The following is a 26,141-nucleotide window of genomic DNA, read 5'->3' as shown; positions in this document are numbered from 1 at the left end:
AGCAAACCTCCCGCCCTGGCCTTTCTGAGGCGATTTATGCTTTGCTTCCAGACTTATGCCTTGCTTGCCAGTACTTAGAATTCTGTTTGGTAAGGACACCAGAGTAAAGTGGTGTTTGTAGGGGAGGTATTCTCTCTACTTAATCTTAAGGTGATAACATACTCTTAAGTGTCCCTTTGCTCCTTTCTGCATAAATATCACCAGAGCCACCCTTAAGTCAGTGCCACTATGCGCCAGCCACTGGCCACACGCATTTCACCTGCCTCCCTGTTTGATCTGTATGACTACCTGCGGTAGGATTACAGGCGTGCTAGCCCTGTTTTACATGGTGACGGGTGGAACCTGGGGTTTTGTGCGTGTAGGCACATTCTACCAGATGACCTACATCTGCAGCCCCCACCTGTAGTATTTCATGTAGGGTTTTTGTTTCTGTCCTGGGAGTTGAACTCAGAGTTCTATCCATGCTAAACTAGAACTCTAGCTCTGAGCTTATCCTCAGCCCTAGGCAGTACTTTTGAAGCTGTTTTATCGAGAGATTCCTCATATTTTGTCAATAATTTAATGGTTATAGTCTATTCACGGTGTTGTGTAATTACTACTATTAATTTTAGTACACTTCTGTCACCCAAGGAACAAATGGTGTATTTTTCCATTACCGCGTTCCTTCTCTCCTCCCCCGGCTCCTGGCAGCTCCTCGTCTACTCTCCGTCTCTGTGTGTTTTCCTATTCTGAATACTACCTGTGTATGGAGTCACGTAATGTGCGTTCTTTCTTAAGGTTCATCTATGCCACAGCTTGTGTCAGAACTGCTAAGCTTTTAATTGACAGGCAGTACTTTTACAATATACTATACGGCTGGGAAATCAAAATTCTGACTTGCCCAAATGATTTTTTTCTTTCTGGTCAGGTAGCCATTCAGAAGCCACTGGATTTCTAGTACAGTTTGCCTAATGCCAACGCCTCGTCACCCCAGAACTGGAGGGCATCATCCTGAGAGTAATCCACCGAGCATCTTCTGTGGGTCGGCACATTAGTTACTTGTCTTGTTTCTGTGGCCAAATATAGAATCAGCTTAAGGGAAGCGTAGTCTGCTGTCATGGTTGGAGAGGATGTGGTCCATCTTGATAGGGAAGGCATGGCCCTGAGAGCATAGCTGCTTGGTCACGTGGTGCTCCCCATCAGGACCCAGAGAAAGAGGAATGCTGATGGTCGCTTGGGTTTCTCTGTTTCCTTTCCCATTTAGTATGGGATTCCCAGCCCCTGGGTGGTGCTGCCCACATTCAGGATGGCTCTTCCTCAGTTAAACCTCTCGGGAAATGCGTCCACAGTGTCCTATAAGAGATTCCAAATACCTTCAACCTGCCAGTGAAGACTGACTGTCACAGTCAGAGACTGTACTGAGTATCCTGGAAGGCTGTTCCCTCGTGTTCATTCAGTATCACCTTCCACTTGGGAACTCCTGGTCACCGTGACTGGGAAATGGCATTTTTCTTTTAATAGCTTCTATTGTATGGTCTTTTAATTAATGCAAATGTACTAATATTTATTTAACATTTTCTATTTGTTCGTTTTATGGTGTGTGTGGTGTTTGTCAAGGCATACATAGTGCTATCAGAAGACAACTTGTGCCAGTTAGTTTTCTCCTACCATGCAGGACCTGGGGATCAAAGTCAGGCTGGCAGGTTTGGTGGCAACTGTCCTTACCAGCTGAGTCATCTTGTCCGCCGTCTCACATTCATTAATCCCAGTTTCTTTATCTGATTGGGTTCTAGAACTTTTCTAGGCAAGAGATGCTAAAAAAATAACCATGTTCATTTCTATAGGAGTTGAACATCACTTGAACCTGCAGAAAACGGGGAACCCCTCTGAGGAACCTTTGCCTTAGCCTGGACCTGCAGCATCATGGTTTCCCATTTCACAAGCTGTCTCAGGTGAGCAGAAAACCCCTTAAAAGCAAAAGCAACAGTTGGGGTGTGCTCTGTGCTATGCCCTTACCCAACATTTCCAGGCTCGGGGTTCAGTCTATACTGTAGCGGAAAAGCATATCCCCCTGGCCCAAAACGGAGTTGGATGTTTTTGTTTTACTGTATGGGTTCTTGAATTAATTGGCCTTCTGGTTGTACATAGCAATAGTGTTTGATATAGTAGTCCAAGCCTGCAGTTTTCTGCAGTCCCGAAAGTCTATCCGGGCCAGGAGCTACACACTATAGGACAAGGTCCAGGTGGCTGGAGCTTTGCTGTTTTCTGGGAAACTCTGTGACTCCAAACAAAATTTATTTTTAGGTAAATAATTGGATTATATCAGTGAATATTTATATTATCTTATGTAATAAGATTATCTAAGGAACTTGAAAAGTATTATGGTTTCCTATGACCACAGGTAGTCCTGGTTCAACTCCACAGAGTTTGATTTAACCTGTCTGGTATCATTATTGCCCTAGTTCGTTCTGCTTACAACTTCCGTGAACTTCCACTTTAATTTGAAATCCCACTTCTGATGTTAAGTATGTGTATGTGGTAAGTGGAGTAACTACTGCTTTTTTACTTTGTGGATCAGAAAATCAGTTCTCAGAGACATTAAATTATGGAAATGAACTTATATTATCTACAGACTCAGAATACGCACTTCAAACATTGGAAATATAATCCATGCTATTGTAATTGACTTTAAACTTAAAAGAAAAACAAACAAACAAACAAATAAACTGCTAACGGGACTAGAGTTGCTCAATTGGTGGAGTGCTTGAATTCTCAGTACCAAATAAACTGGGCTTGGTTGCACATGGCTATAATTTCAGTACTCAGGAAATAGAGGCAGGAGGATCAGAAACTGACTCTATAGGTGAGGCAAGCCTGTCTACACGAGATCCTATTTTAATAGAATAAAATAAGCAGATGGGATTATTTAATCAGAGTCAGTGAGATGGCTCAGCAGGTGAAAGCATTTGCCTTGCAAACCTGATGACCCAAGGCCAGGAGCTGGAATGCAAGGTGGAAGTAGAGCACTGACATCTGGAAGGGGTGCCAACTCCACACGACCTCTGTGGTGTGTGAGCATGCGCGCGTGCGCACACACACCCACACCCACCAGTAAAGATGAATTTAAAAGTTATTTCATCGGGCTGGAGAGATGGCTCAGAGGTTAAGAGCACTGCTTGCTCTTCCAAAGGTCCTGAGTTCAATTCCCAGCAACCACATGGTGGCTCACAACCATCTGTAATGAGGTCTAGTGCCTTCTTCTGGCCTGCAGGCGTACACAGACAGAATATTGTATACATAGTAAATAAATAAATATTTTTTAAAAAAGTTATTTCATCAAAATCCTATGTGAGATCTCAATATATAGAGTAGACAACAGGGTTTTATTGACATAAACGAACTCCCTAGGAACAAATTTGTAACATTTACACATTATTGTCAGATCAATGAATCTTTTGTTATAGACACCAACATTTGGAGTCAGGATTTCAGGTTGATTCTTGCACATCCTCCTTACACTGAGTTTACTGAGTGGTTGTTGTAGCTACTCTGTCTCGTGAGCCTCCTGAATATCCCTAGTAAGTTGATGGCAACTCTGATGAGGTCACCCTGAGGTTTTGGGATAATCTTTACATAAGTTGATTGACAGTTCGAACAGAGAGATAGAAGAGCCTGCTGTCTCAAAGCTGCATCCTCAGGGTGTCTTACAGTCTTTCTTCCTCTCTAACCATGCATTAGCCTCAGATGCCAACAACTCAGGCTCAAAATGCAAACAGTCTGTGACATGTTATGATGTCACCATGTGCAATTGCCCGGCTAGGCTGCAACATTTGCCAAGCAGATGCTTCAGGATTTTTACTCAGTATTTAATTGAGTGTAGTATAGTGTGTGTGTGTGTGTGTGTGTGTGTGTGTGTGTGTGTGTGCTTTAGTATGTTGTTGCTTGTAAAATTTTACATGAACAGTCATGTGCATGCTTGAAACACAAAGTCCCGCAAGAAGTACAAAACTGTGTATTAATGACATGGTCACAGGTATGTCAGATGACAAGAAGAGAGGACAGAAAAGCTTCATTTTTGACCTGTATAATACCCAGCCATCAACAGAACGACCTGAAGCTTAGCACTTCAAAATAAAACTTGTTTTGAAACAGAGTCTGTATATCCTAGGTTGACCTTGAATTCTCTGTGAAGCTAAGGATGGCCTTCAAACTTTTGATCTTCCTGATGCCACCTCCTAGTGCTGGGATTATATGTGTGCACCACCTTGGTTTGGTTTTGGGGTTCTGAGGGTGGAACCCATGACTTCATGTCTACTAGGCAAGCACTCTATCAGCTGAGCTGTTAACCTCAAACCTTAAATGCTATTTCTAAACACACAATATGCGCCAAACATAGGGGAGACCCCAGCATACTGCTGCAGAGCGCCAGGGGAGTAAAGTAAGTAAAGAAGTAAAGTCAGTCCGGCCATCAGGGCGCTTCTGCAGCGGAACTGGGTACAGCGAAGTAGAAGTGACAGTCGGATATTGAACTGGATGCGAAGAGCAAGTCGGAGAATGGAGGGGACTCCCTACATGACAAGCGGGTGTGAGTGTGCTGTCATCGAAAAGGCACTCAGAAGACACAGGGATCCTCAAACACATGGCCACCCAGGCGACATAGCAGAGCGCTTCCTGGGAAAAGGCCCATTTGCTATGTTTTCCTTCACATCCTGGAATTCGAATGGTTGCCCCTCCTGCACTGGTCAGAGCAAAAGGACTCTTTTGGCAGGTCTGCTTGGTGGAGGCTTCTTCAAGGGTTCTGCTGTCAGGGTTGGAGGAGGAAAATGTGAGTTACGGGGCTGGGCAGGTGGCTCTGCAGAAGCATAAACTGGAGTTTTCTGTCAAAGCCCTGCTCAGAGCCAGACACACATCACTCACTGTATGTCTTTAAAAAAATGGTGTGTGTGTGTGTGTGTGTGTACACGAGTGATCCCGCACATCATTCCGCTTAGTGTCACGTGCTTTATTAAGGAGCTATCTCACCGTCGCAACTTTTATGTACACGTTTTTCTTCAGGCCCATTTCAATATATTTTATATTTTACAAGCAAAACTTATATATATATATGAGCTTATATATAGCAAGAGCTATATAACACCTTTTATTGAAATGCTTTTCAAAATATTCTGGAGGAAGAGAGTGTTCCGATAAGAGCGAGAAGTCTCTGACAAAGCAGAAGAGGAGCAAGCACGCGTGCTTCATTCAGCTGGTTTCTGCATTTATCAAAGCAACCAGCTTCGTGGAGATGGATGCGAAGACTCAAGGGATTTCTCTAGGCAGAGGGAAAGCAGGTTGCAGTTAGACATGCGCTGCCCAGAAAATCTCCAAGAGGAAAAAACATTCAAGGGGATTCACAATACCGACATTCAGAGATTTAGTTTAAAAATCCTTCCCCAGGCTTTGCCAAGCCACAGAACAACAGAAAGTCAGCTTCATCCACATTTGAAAGAGACAGTGAAGCCCAGGAATTAACATAGACCCCTGCTCTGCTCCTAACTTTGGTAATGAAAAGACTCCTAGACAAAGCCAGTAGCAGAGATGCATTAAAATTTTAACCCTGAAGGAGCGGGGTAGCTGGTTGTTAAGTCCTGGGTAAGCTCCGGACGCACAGGAAAGCTTCTGGAGGAGTAAAATCCCTTTGGATCAAAAGGTTGGAGGAAGCTAGATTAAGTCAAACTTGTCTGCATTTATTTCAAGTCAGAAGGGAAATGTGCTAACTGACATACACACAGAAGGGTTTGTATCTCTTAGACTTCAAATTACATGCCCTGTGTGTGTTGTGTGCACATGTTTGTGTTTGCCTATGCATTCAACTGTGCCTCTGTGTATGGCGAATGAGTGTGAAGGTCAAAGGTCCAATCCAGGCGTCTTCTAGTCTTCTAGATCTCCACCTTCCTCGTAGAGAGACGGTGTCTCACTGAAGCTGCAGCTCGCTGATTGCACTAGACTGCCTGGCCAGGCAAACCTGAAGTAGCCTCCAGCCTCCGCCTTCCCAGTACGAGGATTGCAGATGCCTGCTGCCCTGTCCTCCGCTCCTGGGTTTTTATGTGGGTGCTGGGAATTTGAACTCAGGTCCTCATACTTGCACAACAAGCACCTCGCTGACTGAACCATCTCCCTGGCTCCACCTCCCCCACTTTCTCACCGTGAAGCTTAGCCATCCACGAGGATGGTGAGCTGACCCCACCAGCCAGCAGCCCGTGAGTGCTGGAGCGGCAGGTGCTCTTTGCATCTTCTGAGCTTAGCAGAGCTGACAAACCTCACGTTTCCAATGAAAACACAAGCGGAAGCAAAACTACTAAATGCCAAGGAGGTGGTTACATTGGCAGGAAATAGAATGGATTTGGCCGTTTTTATTTTGAACGGTAGTTTTTGAAGAAATGCAGATGTAATTAGGGCCATTACAGTGAGATGGTGAATTTTATAGGTCTTATGGAGGAGAGGTCTGGATCATTTTAAGGGTTTTACAGTCCGTGGCCTTAGGTCAAGTGTCTGGTTTTAGTCTTTGAAAACATCAGCTTCTCCTTTCCTTGATATACACTCCAGTAAAGTATTATTACTTTAAGCCTGTCAGCCATTCCACTTAGAAATACAACCCAAAGGGATTGAGGAAATGAGAGCGAGAAGGGTGACTGCTCTTGGGGCCTCTTGGGGACTCTGAAAAGGGCCCTGAGGACAGATGTGAGGGGAAGTGGGCTCAGAAACTGTTTGCCTGTGTGTGAGAGCATCCAAGATGGGGCTGGATGTTTGAGATGTGATTAGTAGTGAACAATGCAGTCTCCCCTGGGGTGAAGAAATATGTGATAATTGGAAAGGTCACAGGGGTCAATCACTGTCCAATTTTTTGGGGGGAGATCAGGAAATGAGGAGGAAGAAGAGGAGGAAATTAGAGAAAAGGAGAAAGGAGTGATGTGGGATTTCCTCTCTGTACCATTGATTCATAAAGAAACTGCTTTGGACCTATAGCAAGGCAGAACTTAGCTGGGGGTGAGGGGAACTAAACTGAATGCTGGGAGAGAGAAGGCGGAGTCAGGGAGAAGCCATGAGGCCACTGTTGGAGACAGATATGCCTAAACTTTGCTGGTAGGCCACAACCTCATGGTGATACACAGATTAATGGAGATGGGTTAAATTAATATGTAAGAGCTAGCCAATAAGAAGCTAGAGCTAATGGGTCAAGAAGTGATTTAAATAATATAGTTTCTGTGTGATTATTCGGGGCTGAGCAGCCAGGAACCAACAAGCGGGCTCCAACAACGAAGAGGAAGTAGAGGGAAAGGAAGAAGAGGCCACTGAGTCAAGCTTTTCAATTTCCTGGTATTTCAGAGGCAGGCCATCCAGGCACTACCTGCAATTATAGCACTCGGGAGGCTGAGGCAGGAGGATGGAGAGTTGAAGCTGCATGAGACCCTATCTTTAAAACAACAACAACAACAACAACAACAACAACAACAAACCCTTAAATCAAGCAAAGCAAACAAACAAAAAGTCAGACTGGGGTTTGTGTCAGCTGTCACCTAAACCACTACTCAGGTGACACTCAGTAAATAGATCAGAATATCGAATGAGTGGCAGTCCAGCCGTGCAATGGATAACCCGTCTGGCTAGGGCTTGTAAGATGAAATATTGAATACAAAGCAATAATTACCTTTTCTATGAAAGAAATTAGGACGAACTTCTATTCCTGACCAGGATGATCAGTGACTTAATCACGAACGTAGGTGAAAGCATGGAAACCGTACGGGCGACACACTGTCAACAGTTTAAACTTAAAACACACGTCAGTCCTCACAGAGATTGTTTTGATGTGGGGCCAAGAGCCTTCCTTTGCGCAGGAAGTCCTGACTGTCTTTCTTGTGCAAACCACACCCGTAGGCATTATCTGAGGTTTCCACCTTAAAGCCCGGTGAGAATTTCAAGACATTTGCAAAGCGCTCTGAGGACAGAGTTAGTCTAGGCTTTAAGGGTTTTCTCTTCTGCCCTAATCATCTGCATTTATCTCATCCACACCTCATTTGCCAGCGGCTCCTCCGCCTTGGCTGCGGGCCTTAGAGAGTCTTTCCGCAGCCTAAAGCTCACTTTCCTAGAGACTACCATCAAACACCCCTGCTGCTGTGTTCTGATTCACAGCTCAGGTGGACCTCTAGGGCATTCTGTGTAATCCAGAGCAGTGCTAGCTACCAATGCAAACAGGCTTGGGAACGGGGGCTTGTGAGTGCTACCACGCTAATGGGAAAAGGGTAGACATAAGTCCAGGAAGAACCTACTGGACGCTCATCTGTGGATTTCTGGTAGGAGCCATCTGAACGGCAGGCAGAGAGGCCAGAGGAAATAAAAATGAGTTTCTGGAGGGTTGCCCTGGCAAAGCCTACCTATAAAATGACGGCAAGCATCCAGACGGGATTGATTTTGCCTTATGCCTGGCACAGCCCTGTACCTGGACCCTGTCCTCATCACTCGGTGCTTGATTGTGGGATTTGCTAGAACATTCTGTACTGAGATGGAGTTGAATGCTGTCAAGGTGTGATCACTGGGTTGCCAGCTAGCCATTCCTTGCCTCCCCAGGTAACTGTTTTACTGTCCCCCTCAGGAGTTAGAACCAATTGCTCTAATTTGTAGGACTCTATTAGCTTACCTTCCTTTTACTAACTTTACTGTCTTTCCCATGGGGAATTATGGGGTGCATTAAAAAAAATAAAAACAAAAACTGAGCCTGGTAGTGGTGCGCACTCCTTTGATCCCAGCACTCTGGAGGCAGAGGCAGATTAGGAGGTGGATCTTGGAATTCGAGGCCATCTTGGTCTACAGAGTCTGTTCCAGGATAGCCAGGCCCGTTCCACAGAGAAACCCTGCCTCAAAAAACCCCAAAGCCCAACAAAACCAACGACAAAGAAACAAAATATAAAAACAAACCCAGAAAACAAAACAAAACCCAAACTGATGAGGAGTGTTCTATGACAGCCTCAGTCTGATTCATTTTTCCTTCTCCTCTCCCTCTTTCTCTTTCTCTTCTTCCTTTCCCTCCATTTTGTCTGCCTTGTTCACCTTCTGCCTCCCCCTACTCCCACCCCCCTGTCTTTTCTTGCTTTTTTCTTTGAAAACAGTGTCATATAGCCCAGGCTGACCTCATACTTACTATGTAGCGGAGGATGATCTGGTACTCACAATCCTCCTGCCTCCGTTGCCTGAGTGCTGGGAATACAGGGCTAAAACACCGTGTCATGCCTAGTTCATATGGTGCTGGGGATGAACCCTGGGCTCAAGCAGCATGCTAATCCATATGCTACCATTGAGCCACACCCCTCGCCCCTCATTTACCTTTTCTTTTGTATTTCCTCGTTCCCACTTCCTTTTTCCCTTCTCTTCCATTCTACCCTCTGTTCTTTTCTCTCCTTCATTGTTTTGTACTGGCGATTCTGCTGGCTGCAGAGGTATATCAAAAGTTGGAGAGAGAGGGAGGCGTTCACCAGAGGGCTCTGGGTCTTAAAAAGCTGTGGCATGATAGAGCACCTTGCATTCCCAGGGAACATGAATGGCTGCAAGCACCGAGGACCTGGAAATAGGCAATAAAACCAATGTGCAGTTAGAAAGGTGTCTAAGTCTGCGCTGTAAAATGGAAATGTTTCACTTCACCCAGACCAGGCAGGCCTTTCCCCAAAGCCTGTTGGATTTGATTTGATTGGATACAGGTTTCCCAGGCCAGGGGGAACTTGATGGGAGCCAAGTTAAGAGGACACTATTGTACAGTGAACTGTCTCTCAACCGAGACAAGGAAGGAGCCGGTGACATATCTGGGCCTCGCTCTCTTGCCAGAAGTCCACAATGCCCTCAAGACTCTGTGTGCACCAAAGGCCAGGGCTTTGAAGGACACTCACCCTGGGGATGCTGGAAAGCTAAAAAAAAAAAAAAAAAAAAAAAAAAAAATTACTTGAGCACAGAACACTCTGAATAAGGAACTAGGGGACATAAGAAATTGGAATTTAGATGATTGCCTGCCTCTGCTGCCATCATTCCTCCTCCTCTCAAGCCTCCTTCTCTCATCAGAATCATTCCTCTTGTCTTTTTCTGTCAGGGAGAAAATGGATGCATTAAAAATGGCAAGTGGTTAGTTTGTAGCGAGAACGCTGTTATCCCCAGGAGGCTCCCGTGTCTGGCAGTTGAGAGCCTGGGGCTGGGAGAGTGTGGCTGCCCCAGCTGGGGTTTGCATTTCCGTGCTGAGACATTGGTGCCGGCTGATTCAGTTCTAGGCGGTTCCCTATGTATCTCTTGGGTTGTATTAACAAAAGGAGAAAAGATGTGGAGGGAGATTCCCACCCATTTTCCTTGTTTTGATACTTAGAACTCTCAAATGGTGTTGAGTCCATCGAGGGGATGTGAACTGGGCAGCGGTGAGACACGGCCTATGCTGGAATTGGATGGTTGGGTGTGGCGAACAGGGTAGGCCAAGGCAAATACAGAAGCCTGGAGCCCTAGTTCCGTTATGTAAATCTTGTACCATCTTACGGAGCGGTATTTTCTCGTAGAATGCTTGAAATCTACACCAGCGGCGGATAAATAGCGTATCTCTTATTTTGATTCCTGTGAAATGTCGGGTAGTTTTGACTGCAAGGTGGATCAGAAAATCTTAGGAGTTATGTGGCTCCCCACCTTCCACACTGAAGGGAACTTGTGATTTGTTTGCCAAAGGCCCTGGTAGCCTTCAATCTGTCAAAACGTTGCAAGCTGAGCACCCTTTGCCAAGGCAAACTATCCGGGTGGAATAGCACAGGAGCTTCGTACAGACACATGCATGCTCTCCTGGTCCTCGGCACTCATCTGGAACCGGGTCAGGAGGAGCAGGGCCTTGTGCTGGGCTGTCCTGTGTTTGGAAGAGGCATGGGCACCGAGACAGACTATTAATTAGTGAGGTATGTGTGAGCAGGGTTGGGGAGCCCAAGACAGCCTCCGCTGAGCAGGGGTAGGAAACCTTCAGCCTTTGGCAGAGCTTCCTCTGGCCCCTGGGGTTATATATTGCTCCGACTGTTGTTATTGCAGCCCAAAGAATAATTTCCCCTCTGGGAGAATTTATTTTATTCCATTCAGAGCAGAGCCTATTTAATAACTAAGGTTTTATCCCAGAATGGTTTTGTTGAGGATTCCTGTGTGTTTGAGCTTCACCAGGGCCCAGCTAGCAAAGAGAGGAGACGCTGGAACCTCTAAATAGCTTTTCAGCAAACATTTCTCTTGGATAATCGGATAAGATTACTTTTTGGGGGTGGGCATCACATAGAAATTAAAAATAAAACCAATCTTCTTTTTAATAAATCTTCTTCTAAAAGAACATTTAGAAGCTCCAGAAGTTATTTTGGACATTATACCAATCTTCTTTTAATAAATCCTTTCTAAAAGAACATTTAGAAGCTCCAGAAGTTATTTTGGACATTATAAAATCTGTTCATTCCCGTGAGTCCCATCTCTCTGAAAGTTCAGAGGTCATCTGGATAGGGCAGCATCATTTACCAGCTCAAGGCGCTGTTCGTGAGTTCCATGCACTGCTCATTAACGCAGCGCATTATTCCCGAGCTCAGCTCGTCATCCATTAATTAAATGTATCAAGCACTTTATGTGTCATAGGTACTCTGCTAGGGACAGGGATAAGACAGAGACAAAATCAACACTCCTCCTCCATTTTCACACTAGTCTGTGCGTGTGTTTGTGTGTATAGTGTAGGCATGTGTATGGAGGTACATGTATGTGTGTGGAGGTGCATGTGTATGTGTAGAGATGTTATGTGTGTGTTGAAGTGCATGTATGTGTGGAGGTGTGTGATTGTGTGTAGAGATGCACGTATATGTGTAAAGGTGCATGCATGTAGAAGTACATGTATGGGTGTGGATGTGTACATATGTGTGGAGGTGTACGTATGTGTGCGGAGGTGTACGTATGTGTGTGAAGGTATACGTATGTGTGGGGAGGTGTACGTATGTGTGCGGAGGTGTACGTATGTGTGGGGAGGTGTACGTATGTGTGTGCAGATGCATTTATGTGTACACGGTGTGGATATGTGTAGAGACCAAAGGACAGCTCTGGTATTATTCTGCAGATGCCATCCTTCTTGAATTCTTTTCTTTCTTTCTTTCTTTCTTTCTTTCTTTCTTTCTTTCTTTCTTTCTTTCTTTCTTTCTTTCTTTCTAGAAAGTGTTTCTCACTGGCCTGGAACTCACTGAGTAGGCTAGGCTGGCCAGCTGCTAAGTCCCAGAAGCCTGTCCTCCCCTGCCTCCCTAGCGCCCTGGCATTCCAAGGAGAGCTGGCTTACCTGGCCCTTTTAGTATGGGCTCTAGGGATTGAACTCAGGTCTGGTGCTTGTGCACTTTGTTCATTGTGCTGTCTCCCCAGACCTGGTGGTACTTTCTATGGGAAGAGAGACGTGGGTGTCACAGAGTCATTTGGGGGAGAAGAAATAGTCCTGGCTGGAAGATGTAATGGCTCTATGCAATTATTACAAAATCTCATGGAAGACAAAAAACTCTAAGCAGAGACATGAGCAGCTGAGGTAAGAGGTGGAATTCATAGGCAACTTGCAATAAGTTCTGAGACAGGGAACTGAGTGGCCCTCTCCTGAGACAGGGAACTGAGTGGCCATCTCCTGAGACAGGGAAGCAGATGGCCCTCTCCCGAGACAGGGAACTGCATGACCCTCTCCTGAGACAGGGACCCGGATGGCCCTCTCCTGAGACAGGGAAGTGGATGGCCCTCTCCTGCTCTGTCCCCCTAAATATCCAGAGGAGTTAGTGCTGATGCAGAGATGCTCCTGTTGACACTGCAAGTGTGTGCACATTGTGGAGCCAAGGGCTCTGAGGATTGAAGTATGTATGACACATTTATGGAGCTTCTGTTTGTTTTTGTGATGAAATCACACAAATCTGGTCTTCTTTTGAAAAGAGTAAGCAGTGCCAGGCTATGATAGAAATTATCCTGATTTGTGGGCACAGGTTCAAAGTGTGCGTTCCTCACTTGAGGTGGCCTAGACAGGCCATGCTATCCCCATTTTATAGATTTGGCAACTGAGGTATGGAAGAGAAGGTAATAGGCAAAGTCATAAAACGTAGGGATGCATACTGCCTAGCAGAGATGTATGTTTTGGTTTCTAGGATAAACTGAGTTTAGGGAGATAGGAAGACCATCCTCCCCCACTGTCTGGGTAGCCAATCTCCAGATGTTTCTTCTTGTCACTGTAGCATGGCTTGGGGACTTTTCTGGCCCATTGCCATTTTAACAGAAGCTTCATTGTGTGTGTGTGTGTGTGTGTGTGTGTGTGTGTGTGTGTGTGTGTGTGTGTGTGTACACATACGTACTTGTGGGTGTAGCTGTGCCATTGCTTAGGAACTGTTTGTCTTATTTTGATAGGGCTTCTCACTGGGCTGGAGGTGGCTCTTTAGGCTAGACTAGCCACCCAGAAAGTCCCAGGACTTCCTGCCTTTGTCTTCTGAGTACTGGAATTACAAGTACATTCCACTCAGCCTGCAGAATGGATTTTTTTCCAACTACATATCTGACAGAAGGTTAATATCCAAAATACAAAATAAAGAACTCAAGAAAGTAGACATCAAGAAAACAAATAACCCAATTAAATGATGGGGTGCAGGTCTAAACAGAATTCTCAAAAGAGGAACTCAAGTGGCTAAGAAACACTTAAAGAAATATTCAATATCCTTAGCCATCAGAGAAATGGAAATCAAAACTACTTCAAGATTTCATCTTATACCTGTCAGAATGGGTAAGAACAATAAAACAAGAGATGGCTCATGCTGGAGAGGATGTGGAGTATGGGGAATACTCATCCATTGCTGGTGGAAGTGCCAACTTGTTCTGTTGTCTCTTTGAAGCCTGCTCTTTTCTAATGAGAGATAGAAAGGGAGTTGATCTAGAGGTGAGGGATGGTAGGGAGAAACTGGGAGGAATAGGAGGAGGAGAAGCTATGGTCAAGAGATCACGATAGATTATGTGAGAAAAAAATTTTTAAATAAAAGGTGAGGGAGACAAAAACTAGTCTGTGCTACTGTAGACAGAGACTGTGCTTTCGTTTCCTGGCCCTCAGACCCAAATAATTACACATAAACTTTATTAATTACAACACTGTTTGCCAATGACCGAGGCATATTCTTGGCTAGCTCTTACATCTTAAATTAACCTATTTCTATAAATCTATGTATTGTTACGAGGCTGTGGCTTACCTGTAATATTCTGTGTCTTTTTCCTTTGGCAGCTACATGGCATCTCTTTGATTCTTCCTACTCTTTCTATATATCTCTGTTCAGATTTCCCACCTGGTTTTACTCTGCTAAGTTATTGGCTGAAACAGCTTTATTCATCAACCAATAAAAGCAACACATATACAGCAGGACATCACGCCACTGTGCCTCTTGGAGACCAACTCAGGTTTTCTTGCTTACACCTCAGATGTTTTCCCAGTTGGGCTACCTCCCCAGTCCCAGATACTTAAACTATCGTCTCTGATAGTATTGGAAATTTTTGTGCCCATTGTGCTTCATGATCCTCACAGATGAGAATATTTGTGGCCTAGAGATGTTAGTTTACCCAGGATTACCCAGATGAGACTTAGCCAATGTGGAAGAATTTCTGAGAGTTCAAAGCCAATCTGGATGACACAGTGAGTGCCAGACTGGCCAGGGCTATCTAGAAAAAGATGTCCTAAAAACATTTCTTAAAAAGTGAAACACACAAAATCAAAAGTTGAAATTAAGGTGTGTTTAGGATGTTTTTGATAGATGAATACTTGTTTTTTGTTGTTGTTGATAATGTTTTAGTAAGTATTAATTGAGGAATTGTAACATCACCATTGGGACCTATTCTTTACTTAATGTAAGCCTTGTGAGTGCCAAACAGTGTAGATCAGTGATTCTTAACCCTCCTAACACCGACCCTTTAACATAGTTCCTCATGCTGTGGTGATCCCCAACCATAAAATTATTTTCATTGCTACTTCATAACTGTAATTTTACTACTGTTAATGAATTGTAATGTAAATATCTGTGTTTTTGGATGGTCTTAGGTGACCCTTATGAGAGAGTTGTTCGACTCCAAAGGGGTGGACTCCAAAGGTTGAGGACCACTGGTGTGGATTTATTTGTGCATTGGAAAGTGAAGCTAGAGCATGTGGCCGCCGTGGGAAATCCTGCTGGGTCGCAGTGGTCTAGCTAGAGGCTCAGCAAGCGATAAATCAACTCTTCATACTTTTGCCTTTACTATTAAATCCTCATTTAGTACTGTTGGCCTGGTGGCATATTGGGTCTTAGAGCTCTCCTCTAACTCTGTACCCTTGACTCCCAGGTGCCACTATGTTTTCATCCCTAACCCCACAGAGAGGTTTATTTTGGGGGGAATAGGGCAGTGTTTTGAACCCCACAGTGATGGAGGCCTCAAAAAAGTGGGGAATTGCTGCGTAATTGAACTGCCTTCAGGGTTAAGCACTAAAATATACTCAAAAGATGCAGTGATCCAGGAATGCTCAGAATAATGGTATTGTTAATTAGAAACCAGGACTCTGGGCACTTAAATTCCTGTGTGTGTGTGTGTGTGTGTGTGTGTGCACTTGTGCACAGGTGAAAGCCCGAGCAGTCTTAGTGTTATTCCTTAGGTGCTGTACCACTATTTTGTAGACAAGATTGCACACTGGTTTTGGAACTCACTGAGTATCCACATTAGATTGGCTAGCCAGGGAGTCACAGGGCTCCTCCTTTCCCCACCTCCCCAACACTGGGATTAGTGCTCACCCACCTGGCTTTTTGTTAAAGTGTATATCCAGGGGGTGAAATTAGCTCCTATGCTTGATGACAGGCACTCTACTGGCTGAGCCATTGCTTCAGTCCTGGAACCACTTGCTTCTCCTCTGACTTGCTATCTACATATTTTTTCCCCTCTATCATGTTTGTCTTAGGTAGGGTTTCTGTTACTGTGAAGAAATACTATGACCATGGCAACTTTTATAAAGGAAAAACATTTCATTGGGGTGGCTTACAGTTTTAGAGGTTTAGTTCATTATCAACATGTCGATGTGCAAGACAGACATGGTGCTGGATAGGTAGCTGAGAGTTCAACATCTTATACAGGCAACAGGAAGTGAACTGCCTCACTGGGTGTGGCTTGAACATATATGAGACCTCAAAGCCCGCCTCCACAGTGACACACTTCCTGAAACAAGACTATACCTACTCCAACAAGGCCACACCTCCTAATGATGCCACTCGCTTTGGAGGCCATTTTCTTTCAAACCACCACAGTGTTCCATGATCCTCACAGAAGACGAGAATATTTCTCATTTAGAGATGTTAGCTTGCCCAGGATCATCCACGTGGGAATGGCAGCATTTGGATCCATGCCTATCCATGCCTAGATGTAGCTGCAATCAGAGCTTCATGCTGCCTTTGGGCCAGGCCAAAACAAACAAACAAACAAACAGACAAAAATCTGCATCTTTCCTTTACTTGATACAGGTCCTAATCAGGGCTGGTGACAGTGGTGATTAAGGTAGCTAACCTCCTGTGATACCTTATTCTGCTACAGGTGGGCAGAATAAGAGCTCTAAAGCAAGCCTGAACTATTGGGGGAGGGAGCTTCTGGGCCAGCTAGGAACCCCCCCTTTTATGCTGATCTTGTTACTTTGCTAACCAGCACATGCTGGCATATGCTGTGTTCTGTGTGAGGGTGGTGGCCATCCTACTCAGCCTCCTCCACAGCTTTGAGCCTACTTTCATTGTTATCCCCATTTTACAGAAGGGAGACTGAGGCTCCCAGAAGCTGTTTTGGAGCTACAAGTCCTGCCAGGAGCAAGTAGGCCTGGGATTTCACCCCACATCTGCCCCGTGTCATGGGCTTCTCCAGCTTGGGACTGCTTCCTCTTCCCTTTGTGTCTTCTCTGTGTCTGTCTCAGGACCCAGGGTGGAAGGACTTCCTCCTTCTAGGAATGAGCTGGTGATGCCAACTTCCTCTAGGTACTTCCAGGACCATACTCACAGACCTGCCTGTTGCTCTTTTTCTTTCCTAGTGCACTGGCCACCCTCCTGCTGCTTGGTTCTCAGCTTGTTTGCCCACAGTCCTCTACTGAACACAGAAAGGTAAGTCTTGGCCACTCGGAGCCATTGCGCTTCTCTGCCAGAGGGAGTGTGGTCACCGTGGCCGCTTCCCTTATCCTTGCTCCAGCTGGAGGTTACTCCCAGCTGATTCCGAGTAGAAGCCCCGTTTCTGGAATATTCGCAGCCTTCTCATTTTTTCCATAAGTCGGATATGAAGCCGGTGCTCAGAGTCAGTCTCTGAGCTGTGAGCAGAGCTGACTTTGCAGCCTGTATCACTAGAGACGACTGGGAAAGCCCTGCAAAGGCTTGTGGGCAGAGGCCCCGCTCAGGAGAGGGAGCCATGACAGAGCTGGTACCCGTGTAAGCACACCTGCAAGGCCATAGACAGAGGAAGATCGGAAAAGCAAACGTGTTGTGAGAGGAACCCCCGTGTCTGAGATATGGAGCTGTAGTCACTGATGGAGGGGCCCAGCCTCTACTGCCAGTGAAGGCTCTGGGAAGGAAGAACGTGGCCTTTTGTCCTCCCATGATGACTCCTGCTGATGCTTCCCTTTGATTAGTCTAGACCAGTGGTTCTCCACTTGGAGGTTGAACGGCCCTTTCACAGGGATCAAATATTAGATATCCTGCATATCAGATATCTACATTATGATTTATAACTAGCAAAATTACTGTTATGAAGCAGCAACAAAATAAGTTTATGGTTGGGGCTCACCACAACTAAATGAACTGTATTAAAGGGTTAAAGCATTAGGAAAGTTGAGAACCACTGGTCTAGAGAATTGACAAGAGCCCACGATTCAGTCCCCAGAGGCCAGCCTTCTAGGCCCACAGGACATGAAGAACTCATTTCCCCTCAAGTTCCACCCACCTCGTGTAGAACTTTGCCCTGGGGCATTAGCCCGCGTGGTGCTGCCTGCCCACGGAGCAGGGGCTCTGTTAGTGTATCCTGAGAAGTAGACATGTGATGCTTGGCCAAAGTACCTCAAGTCCGGTTCTGCTCCCTGGGTCTTGAGAGTACTGAAGTGGGCTTGAGCAGATCCGGTCCTTGGCTAGGAGAGGGTTTTCACAGGAAGTTCCGAAGCAGAAATGGACCGAGAGGAACACATGCAAAGGGTTCATCTGCTCCCAAGCAATGTTTGCTGTTCTCATCTGATCTATTTAATTTCTTTCTGATCCTGGGATTACATTCTGTTTATCCGAACCAGATAGAAGTCTCTATAGCATCTTGTTCCCCACTGGCAAGACAGCTCCGTGAATGTGGTTCTCACACACGGCTGTAACTCTGGAGTAGAGCCTGGCCTAGTTAGGTGCTCAACGCAGTACTTGTTGAATGACGAATGACTGGGACCTGACCAAGGTCCAAACTTCGTATTGCCAGATTGATTTGGAAATTTATAGCCTCTCACTCTGTTGTCTCATCCCCAGTCATAATTTTAATAAGCAGAAGGCTGTAAAACTTATTATTGTGCTCTCAGTTATTAATGGTTGGTATATTATTGGGATAATAGTTGACTTGCCCTAATGGAGTCCTTTTTGTTCTTATTGATGCCAAAATATGCAATCAGAGTTAAAATATTTTATAAATAATCCAATTTTCTTTTTGCTGTTTCTCTTTGTCTTTCAAGATAACCTGAATTATATATTGAGCCTCAGGGTAAAATGTTCCCAAATAAATGTTACCTTCGTTTTTCTTTAAAAAAAAATTATTTTGCTGAATTTCATTTAATGTGAGTCGAACTGAGTTCAACTGCCATCAGAGAGTCTTCACCCAGCAACTGATGGAAACAGATGCAGAGACCCACAGCCGAACATTAGGCAGAACTTGGGGAAGGGGGCAGAAGGATTGTAGGAGCCAGAGGGGTCAAAGGCACCACAAGAAAACTCTCAGAACCCACTATCCTGAACTCACAGGGGCTCACAGAGACCGAACAGATTGCCAGGAAGCCAGCATGAGACTCACCTCAGCCCTCTTTATGTGTTACAACTGTGTAGCTTGGTATTTTTTTTGAGACTCCTAATAGTGAGAGCAGGTGCTGCCTCTGACTCAGTTGCCTGCTTCCGGAACCCTTTTCTCCTACCGGATTGCCTCATCCAGTCTTAATAGAAGAGGAGGTGCCTAGTCTCACTGTAACTGACTGATATCCATGGGAGGCCAGCCTGCCCTGTATCTGAAGAGAAACAGAGGAGAAAGAGTGGATGGGGGAGGGGAGGGGAGGAGGGAAGGTAATGGGGGAGGTACTGGGAGGAGAGGAGGGAAAAGAAACTTTGGTTGGGATGTAAAACAAAAAACAAAAAAATTCATTTTGTGTGTGAATGTGTGTGCGTAAGTGAGTGCATGTGTGCATGCGAGTGCTTGTTTGCATGTGTGCATGTGTGTGTGTGTCACATGTGCCCCTTGGCACATGTGAAGATCAAAGGACAATTTGTGAGAGTCAGCTTTCTCCTTCCACTGTGTTGGTCCTGGGGATTGAACTCAGGTCATCAGCCTTGGTAGAAAGAACCTTTACCTCCTGAGCCATCTTGCTCACCCCCTTCATCTTTCTCAAAGGTTTTCTTTTTACTGATAATGGAAACAGAAAGGTTTATGAGGTGCTTTAGAATGTTGATTTTAGAACACTAAACTAAACAGTATCATATCTTGGTATGTAGTACTTCCTTGTCAAAATATTATTAAGAGCTTTGCAATTGAAGGCTAGGTTTAAACCCGCCTCCTGCCATTTATAGATTTCTTCACTCGGGGAAAGACATCTCAGAACAGTTGTGGTTCATAATAAACACATGTGTCTTCTTGCCATGCGTCCAAGAAAAGAAGACACTCGGGCTTCCTTGGGTGGCAGGTTGCTTTTCATTGTTTTGTTAGGGCCTTGTGCAACTGTGGCTGTTATCCTGGGGATCCCCAAAAACCTGGCAGGAAAAGCAGGGCTGGCAGTAGTAGCATCCATCTACTTAGGCCTGCAAGAGGCAGACTAAGGAAATGCTTATTAACAGGGTCTGAAACACTGTAAAGAGACAAGACTAAGGGAATGCTGGTTAACTGAGCCTGCAACACTGTCTATAAGGAACCAAGACTAAGGACATGCTCATTAACAACTGGGCCTGCGACACTGTCCATAAAGAGTTGTGGAGAATACTTTAAATTTTTCTGGACCACGTTTTCAGTCATTTCTCTCTGGCTGGCCCGGAGGCAGCCAGAGGCACTGTGTATATGAATAGTCATGACTGTGTGCCAGTAAAGCCTTATTTACAAAACTAGGTGGTGAGCCGGATTTGGCTGGTGGGCCGAAGTTTGCTAACCTCTGCTCCAAATTCAGAATGTAAAAGAAGGAACTAGGTCTCAGAATATAGTCCATTCAGTGGGGTGTTTGAGTTCAATCCCCAGAAGCCATTTAAAAATCCGGAAGTGATGGCACACCTTTGTAATCCCACCATTGGGAGATGGAGACAGGGGATGCCTGAGGCTCACTGACCAGCCATCATTGCCCACTTGATGAGTTCCAGATCAGCAAGAGAGCTTGTTTCAAAAAAGAAAAAGTGGTGGATGGTGACTGAGAACAACGCCTGAGGTTTTCCTCTTACCTACACACATGATATACATGGGACATACATGTGCACATGAATACACAGGAACACACATATGTGTGTGCATGCACACATGTATTTTGGAATCTGAAGGTGGAAATAGTTTCTTATTGGGACTTGAAAGAACAGAAGGGAATTGGGAGAAAAATCACATAGTTTTTGATTAAAATAAGATTTATAATTGCTATCTAGTTGCTTTCATTACATAAATACATTCATAACTGACTTCTAGTTTTGTGATAAAATTGCTACTCTTGATTGTTTGCAGAGAATAGGAGAAAGAATTAGAAACCCATCTACGGTCAATTCTGTAGGGACAGCATTATTAATTTGCACGTGTTTTAGTGGAGTATGTATATGGAAGCCGGCTACTCGAAGGCTCTCTTTTCTTCCTTCTTACTGTGCTGTGTCCAACTTTAGCATATGGAAGTGTTTCCACGACGTAAGTTATTCCAACCAGGAGACATAATTTGTAAATGCTGTCAAGTAAACTATGCACGTCTCAGCGTGCTTGGGTGACTGGCTACATCTCTTTAGAACTGTCCTATGTAATAATAAAGGCTGGGGGGACCCAGTGCAGAGTGTAAGTAGCTCTTTCCAGATGTTTCTGTCCAGAAGGCCTCCTCTTCTGGCAGGATTAGCAACCCCACGGAGGACCACTTACCCGCTCACCCTCTAGTCTCGGAATTAATTGTTGATACTTGGCAGAGGGTGGTAGGTGGTTTTTTTTTCTTTAATTTTTTTAAAGCAGGGCCCAAGGCAAACTCTCTATTCAGGAAAACTGTGAAATAATGTCATTTTACGTTAAATATATTGATTTGTGTATGCATGGGGGACAAGCATGCCTGTGCACTTACTTTAGTGTTACTCTTCATCCATACCATACTCATCCCCATCCTCATCCACATCCTCCTCATCCCCATCCTCATCCACATCCTCCTCATCAACATCATCCTCATCCCCATCCTCATCCTCATCCCCATCCTCATCCACATCCACACCATCCTCATCCTCATTCCCATCCTCATCCACATCCCCATCCTTATCCATATCATCCTCATCCCCATCCTCATCCTCATCCACATCCTCATCCTCATCCACATCCTCATCCCCATCCTCATCCTCATCCCCATCCTCATCCTCATCCCCATCCTCATCCTCATCCACATCCACACCATCCTCATTCCCATCCTCATCCACATCCTCCTCATCTACATCATCCTCATCCCCATCCACATCATCCTCATGCTCATCCTCATCCCCATCCTCATCCACACCATCCTCATCCCCATCCCCATCCTCCTCCTCATCATCATCTTTGAGACTTTGTCTGTCTTTTGCTGTTCTGGCTAAGTTGTCTGGCCACTGGCCCCAGGATCCTACTGTCTCTAACTCCCCATGAGGTTACAAACATGTACCACCATCCCCAGCGTTTGACACGGGTCCTGGGTGCGAACTCGGGTCCTCTTGTTTGTGTGACAAGCACTTTATAGACTGAGCCGTCTCCCAGCCTGAAGTACTGTATCTCTCAACTTCCAGATATGAAAATATAATTAATTTTAATTGCTTTTGTTTCTTACGTGTATTTTTAAAATTCACATTTCTCGTTTGCTGTAGAAAGGGATGGTGACTGGAAGGAGGAAATAAAACTCACTGCTAGGGCTGCTGGCCAGGGGCCACACTGCAGTCTGGTGTTTATAGAAACTTTCAAACAAACAGCAGATATACTACAGAGTGGAGTGAGGGAAGTAAAATATTTGCTTTGCTAACTGATAAGCAGGTCTTGATGCAAGCAGGGGGACCTTCTGATAGGCCATAGCCACCACTGAATCAATAGGATGTGCCGTCACAGCATTTAAATGCCCCTTTAACCATGTCCCCTGGCTAGAGGCTGAGAAGAAAGACTGTGGAATTGCAAAAAGTTTTCAATTGCAAAAGTCGTCTCATATTATTGATGCTTTAGGAAATGAATGCTCCTGGGAGCGAACGTAGAGAACGTCTTAGGGATCTGAGGCAGACAAGCCCTTTAACATGGCCTATCTGCCCATCTGGGGTTATAGCTCCATAGCAGAGCATCTGCTTGGAACACATGAACCCTAGAAGCAAATGAAGAAACAGACTCATAAAGTAGAAAAGGATTATACCATATTGAAGTCGAAGACTTAGGAAAATCAAAACAAACTGTAAACAGCCAAAATATAATTGAGCTGAAGATAGTCAACCATGGTGTGTTTTATGGAAGATTTGTATTTGAAATATACAAAGAATCCCTGCTGATCATTAATAAGAGTTAAAGCAAGTCAGCTTAAAAATGGACAAAACAGGGATGGTAGGTGGCTCAGCAGGTAAAAGCAATTGCTTTGCAAGCCCAGTATCCTCAATGTGCTCTTTGGATCTTACAGTGGTGGGGAGAAAGGATGTCTGGATTTCACAGTTGAAGGAGAGTCAGGTTTTGTCCTCTGATCCCCACATGTGTGTTGTTGTATGTGCACATGCATGTGTGAGCACGTGCATGTGCATACACACACACACTAATAATTTAAAAACGGGTAAAGTATTGACTAGAAAGCCCATATGAGAGGACACCCAAATGGTCAGTAAGTGTGCGCAAAGCTGTTTGGTGAGAAATGTTTGCCCCTGGATGAATATCTTTTAAAATCTTGAGGTGTCTCTACCATGATTGCTAAAATCAAAACACTGACAGTGTAAGTGTGCCGAGGATAGGAGCCATCAGAACTTCCACGTGTCACCGCAGAGCCTGAACATTGGAGCTCACACTGGTCAGCACATACCTGTGAGGGAGACGTCTAAGGCTTAGGAAAGAATGGCTGGAAATCATGGAAGAAAATAGTGCTTAGTGTTTGCCTAGATCTAGGCATATGAGCTGCTCCCAGCGACTGGACTTTGAAAACTCAATTTAAAAGGTACTTTAGAAGACCTAGAAAACTCTTGCCTCAGTGTTGGGACTTAAGTCACCCCAGATTGTGCCCTGAAAGGATCCAGTTGTTTCTTAAAACTCAACTATATCCTAGCATAAAGCTCAAAAAAGCAGAAGAGTGTATTGAGCTGCAGACTAGTCCGTTGGCAGACTGTTTGCCTGGCATGTGGAAAGCTCTGGTTTAGTCCTAGGCAGTGAAATAAATGACTATAGGAATCAGAGAATGCTCAGCGCCAATCAGGGTAAAGCCCAAGCTGTCTAGCATTTAATTGAGTGACTACCAAGTGTGCACAAAATCAGAAACGTGTCTGTGCCCTTCTCCACAGGGGGAGGGTGGTCAATCATCTGTAATCAATGCAGGGAACTCGGACTTTAGAGGTGAAACCCCCAAAGTGGTGTTCTCTATGTTCAGCAATCTCCACAGAGGTCTGGGAGATATCTAATAGAAAATACCTAAGTCAAATCTCTTGAGATGACAATGGCAGTTGGAAAAATACAGTGGAGAGGATTAAGCACAGCTTCAATATTGCAGAAGAAAACTTGAGTGAACTTGAAGACATGATAAGAGAAATTTCTACAAAATGAAACACAGCGAAAAAAGAGTTTGAAATGGATGGACAGAGCATCAGTAATTTCAGGCAGAGCAAGTGTACAGTCAGGGTACCAGCAGGAGAGGAGGTGTGGTGGGGGGCAGGAGACATGCTTGAAGAAATAAGGGGAAGTTTTCCGAATGAGTGGAAACTATCAGCAAACAGTATCATTAAAGTTTAAGCACTAGCAATGTGAAGAAAATGGTAGCAGTCATAATTATACTGCCCCAGGATAGTGGTAAAGAGGAAAATGTAAAGTCTCTGGGAACAACATCAAGGATGAGAATAGATTCCCGTCTCTTGTCATTACACTGGCATAGCGACATCTTGAAAGTATTGAAAGAACGAAGTTGTGAATGTAGGGCTTTAACCAAGCAAAATGAAAATAAAACAAGTACATTTAAAAGTGTATAAACAATGCACCTCACTTCCCTACCAGAATTATTAGAGGAGATTGGACATGCTGGAACAAATCTGTAACCTCAGCATTTGGGAGGCTGAGTGGTTGGATTCAAATCCAGCTTGGGTTAAGTATTAAGACTCTGTTAAAGGAAATTGTTTTTCAATATTTTTTTATTGTGTGTACATATAATATATGCCCATGGATACACTTGGTACAGTGTACGTGAAGTGGTCAAATATTGTATGATGTATAATATGTGCCTGTGGACACATTTGACATAGTGTACATGTGTGTGTGGGGGGGGTGGTCAGAGAACAACTTTGTATAGCATGACAAGACTTACCCCGAGTCGTCTTGCTATCTCTAAAGGAAGTTCTGTAGACAAAATGAAAGTATGGTTCCACACAAATGAAGGAGTAGGCCATTGATAAGTACATTGGTGAATACTGTTGGACATCATTTATGGAGGTGGATATGGTCTGAGAAATGTGTTAGATTATTTCATTTTTATGTTGACATCATAGATTGTACCTATAAATGCTAGGTTGGCCATGGTGTCACCAAGCAAGAGAGTGTCATGGGCCGGGCGGCGGTGGCGCACGCCTTTAATCCCAGCACTCGGGAGGCAGAGGCAGGCGGATCTCTGTGAGTTCGAGACCAGCCTGGTCTACAAGAGCTAGTTCCAGGACAGGCTCCAAAGCTACAGAGAAACCCTGTCTCGAAAAACCAAAAAAAAAAAAAAAAAAAAAAAAAGAGTGTTATGGGGCCCTATCATATATTCTGCCTTTGACTGAAATACCTCTATGTAACATGAGACTATATATGAGGATTATTTTTCTTTTTAAGTGTCTTTCAAAGATTGGGTTTAAATAAGAATAATTCTGTTACAGGGTTTATATTATATGCCTAAATATAAGGCAACAATAAAATAAATGATAGAAAAGGGGTACATTTAACAATGTGAGGTTCTTACTATACCATATGCCAAAAGGTATTATATTCCTTGAAGTTAAATTAGATAAATTAAATTTAATAAGCTAATCATAGTACTATATGCCCTAAACTTATTAAAGTGCAGTATAGAATAGCTTACAACCCAAAAAGAAGTAAAACAGAACCCTAAAAATGCTTGAATCAACAGAAAAATATGCAGTGTTTATGGCTGAAGAAGCTCAGATTGAGACAGGCATTCTTCCCAAACTGACCTGTAGCTTTGACATCATTCTAAGACAATTTTCAGCAGATGTTTTTGCTGCAATCAACAGGATGATTTCAAATTCTCCAGGGAAATGCAGAGGACTTTAGATAAGTAAAACTAGTATGTCTTTTAATTGAAAGATTTATGCCATTTAATATTTATCTTATTAGGTAGGGTAATCATTATAAAGATAGTATGTTATTGGCATAGATATAGGTAATGGGATAGAACAGAGTATAAAAATTGATCCACATATATATGAAAAACTGAATTTTTGATCTATAGCTTTATATATCCAATTTAATATGTTGCTGGAATCATTGGATATCCACATGCCAAA

At 44.3% G+C, this 26,141-nt stretch overlaps 1 protein-coding gene across 1 annotated transcript in view; it reads left to right on the top strand.

The window, feature by feature from the left end:
- The window catches only part of Thsd4 (thrombospondin type 1 domain containing 4), a 573,246-nt gene that overhangs the window by 23,112 nt on the left and 523,993 nt on the right, over positions 1–26,141 (top strand). The window contains exons 2-3 of the mRNA XM_038322684.1: positions 1,824–1,931; positions 17,063–17,132. Of these exons, the coding sequence (XP_038178612.1) occupies positions 1,903–1,931; positions 17,063–17,132 (99 nt within the window). The 5' untranslated portion in view covers positions 1,824–1,902. The remainder of the gene's footprint in view (positions 1–1,823; positions 1,932–17,062; positions 17,133–26,141) is intronic.

The sequence above is a fragment of the Arvicola amphibius genome, chromosome 3, assembly GCF_903992535.2.
Source record: "Arvicola amphibius chromosome 3, mArvAmp1.2, whole genome shotgun sequence".
NCBI lineage: Eukaryota > Metazoa > Chordata > Mammalia > Rodentia > Cricetidae > Arvicola > Arvicola amphibius.
The sequence above is the reverse complement of the archived record's forward strand: the minus strand, read 5'-3'. Positions and strand labels throughout refer to the sequence as shown.